At 38.7% G+C, this 2,181-nt stretch overlaps 1 protein-coding gene across 1 annotated transcript; it reads right to left on the bottom strand.

Annotated features, from left to right (window-relative positions):
• Positions 1-412: 412 nt before the first annotated feature.
• LOC100664144 (olfactory receptor 2L13-like) lies at positions 413-1,675 on the bottom strand. Its single transcript, XM_003423026.3, has one exon. The coding sequence runs from the start codon at positions 1,673-1,675 to the stop codon at positions 737-739; it is 939 nt and encodes a 312-aa protein (XP_003423074.3). The 3' UTR covers positions 413-736.
• Between the last annotated feature and the right edge of the window lie 506 nt (positions 1,676-2,181).

Below are 2,181 nucleotides of genomic sequence, written 5' to 3'. Positions count from 1 at the left end.
TCAATAAAATAACACTGTTATATTAATAGTAAGATATGCAAGAAATATACCAAACCACATATACCAAACCAAACCTGTTGCCATCAAGTCGATTCTGACTCATAGCAATCCAATAGGACAGAGTAGAACTTATAAGCATAGTACAGGTATGTAATATATTGTAATAATATAATATACAATTAACATCAATGTAGACAAAATTTATGAGTTCTAATATTAAAAAAAAACCATTGCTGTCGAGTTGATTCTGACTCATAGCAACCCTATGAGTTCTAATATTACATGTATAAATTTTATCTACGTTGATGTTAATTGTGTTTTATATCATTACAATATATTACATACATAAAAAGTATGTTTTGTAATATTACTGGAGTCTTGGTGACACTGTAGTTAAGAGCTATGATTGCTAACCAAAAGATTGGAAGTTCAAATCCACCAGCTGCTCCTTGGAAACACTACGAAGCAGTTCTACTCTGTTCTGTAGGATACATATGAGTCAGAATTGACTCAATGGCAATGGTTTTTTTTTAAAAATAATGTTACTAATGTTTTGGGTTATGTAAATATACTATTTTAAATAATTTCAGTTTTATTTAAATTTTGAATGTGTCTACTAGAAAATTTAAAATTACGTGTGTGGCTTCTATTATATTTCTATTGAACACCACTTCTCTCGGATGCTCTAATCAACACCAAAAAGGAAATAAAGAAAAAAGAGTAAGGAGAACCATGGCTATTCTTTCTTGGAAGAGAATATTCCAAACACCCTTGTCATTGCCCCCAGGACTTCCTTGTTCCTCAGGCTGTAGATAATAGGATTGAGCATGGGAGTGAGGATAGTGTAAAAAACGGCCAAATTCTTGTCTTCTGCTGGTAAGTGGAGATTCCTGGGCCGAAGATAGGTGTAGACAAATGGTGCATAGTAAAAGGTAACTACAGTTAAATGTGTTGAACAGGTGGTGAAGGCCTTTTTCCTTCCTTCTCTGGAGCGCATATGGTAGACAGCCAGAAGGACTCTGCCATAGGAAGCAGTGATGCCAAGGAAAGGAAGGAGGAGAAAGAGGCTAGTGCTCACAAAAACCATGTACTCATAGACCCAGCTGTCCATACATGCAAGAGGCAACATGGCTGGGACATCACAAAAGACATGATCAATGGCCCTGGACCAGCAGTAAGGAATATGAAGAGCGTAAACTGTGTGTGCCAAGGAGTTGACAGAACCCAAGATCCAAGATCCTATGATCATCTGGACACACATCCTTCTACTCATACAGGTGGGATAATGGAGGGGGCGACAGATGGCCACATAATGGTCATAGGCCATGGAGGCTAAGAGTAAGCCTTCAGAACAGGCCATTGTCAAAAAGAAGAAACTTTGCATACCACACCCTAGGAATGAGATGCCTTTCTGGCCAGAGAAGAAGTTGAGTGCCATCTTGGGGACAGTGGTAGAGATGTACATCAGATCCATGAGGGAGAGCTGGCTGAGGAGAGAGTACATGGGTGTTTGAAGATGGGGATCCACACGGATGAGGTGAATCATGGCTGAGTTACCCACCAAGGCCAGAAGGAATACAAGGATGATAAGGAGCAAGAGCAGCAGACCAGTTAGATTTGGGGGAAGAAGTCCCAACAAAATGAAATCAGTTGAAGTTTGATTCCATTTCTCCATGAAAATGTATTGCTTTAACTTCCTTGGGGGGTGGAGGGAGAATGAAGCAAGAAAAAGCAAAATCATAAAAAGGAATTTTGAGTTTGTTTGGAATCAATTGTTTGTTTTCCAACTTTTCAACTTTTTTTTTTAATTCAATATCTGAACTGAATGCCCCAACCTCTTCTCCACGTATTCCCTGGTAAACATGTGACCAAGTTGTAGATAAATGTGATTTTTGAGTATAAAAGTCTGGGACCATACACAACAAAGACAAAGTACTTAACTAAAGGGTTTCCCTCTCTGAAATGACTTCTGGCCAGGCCTGTTAGACATGATTTTTCAAGGAGTCACAATCATTAAAAAAAAAAAAAAAGTTGCTGCAGAGTCAATTCCTACTCCATCTCATGGTGACTCCATGTGTGTCACAGTAGAACTGTGCTCCATGGGGTTTTTAGAGAGAGGATGGTTTTTCTGAAGTAGGTCACCAGGTCTTTTTTCTGAGGCACCTCTGTGTAAACTGTAAG

The sequence above is a fragment of the Loxodonta africana genome, chromosome 2 (genome assembly GCF_030014295.1).
Source record: "Loxodonta africana isolate mLoxAfr1 chromosome 2, mLoxAfr1.hap2, whole genome shotgun sequence".
In the NCBI taxonomy this organism is placed as follows: domain Eukaryota; kingdom Metazoa; phylum Chordata; class Mammalia; order Proboscidea; family Elephantidae; genus Loxodonta; species Loxodonta africana.
Note: the sequence above shows the minus strand (reverse complement) of the source record. Positions and strands in the feature narration are given on the sequence as shown.

Excerpts from the sequence above, each read along its gene's own strand:
- LOC100664144 (XM_003423026.3), bottom strand. The coding sequence starts at position 1,675 with ATGGAGAAATGGAATCAAACTTCAACTGATTTCATTTTGTTGGGACTT.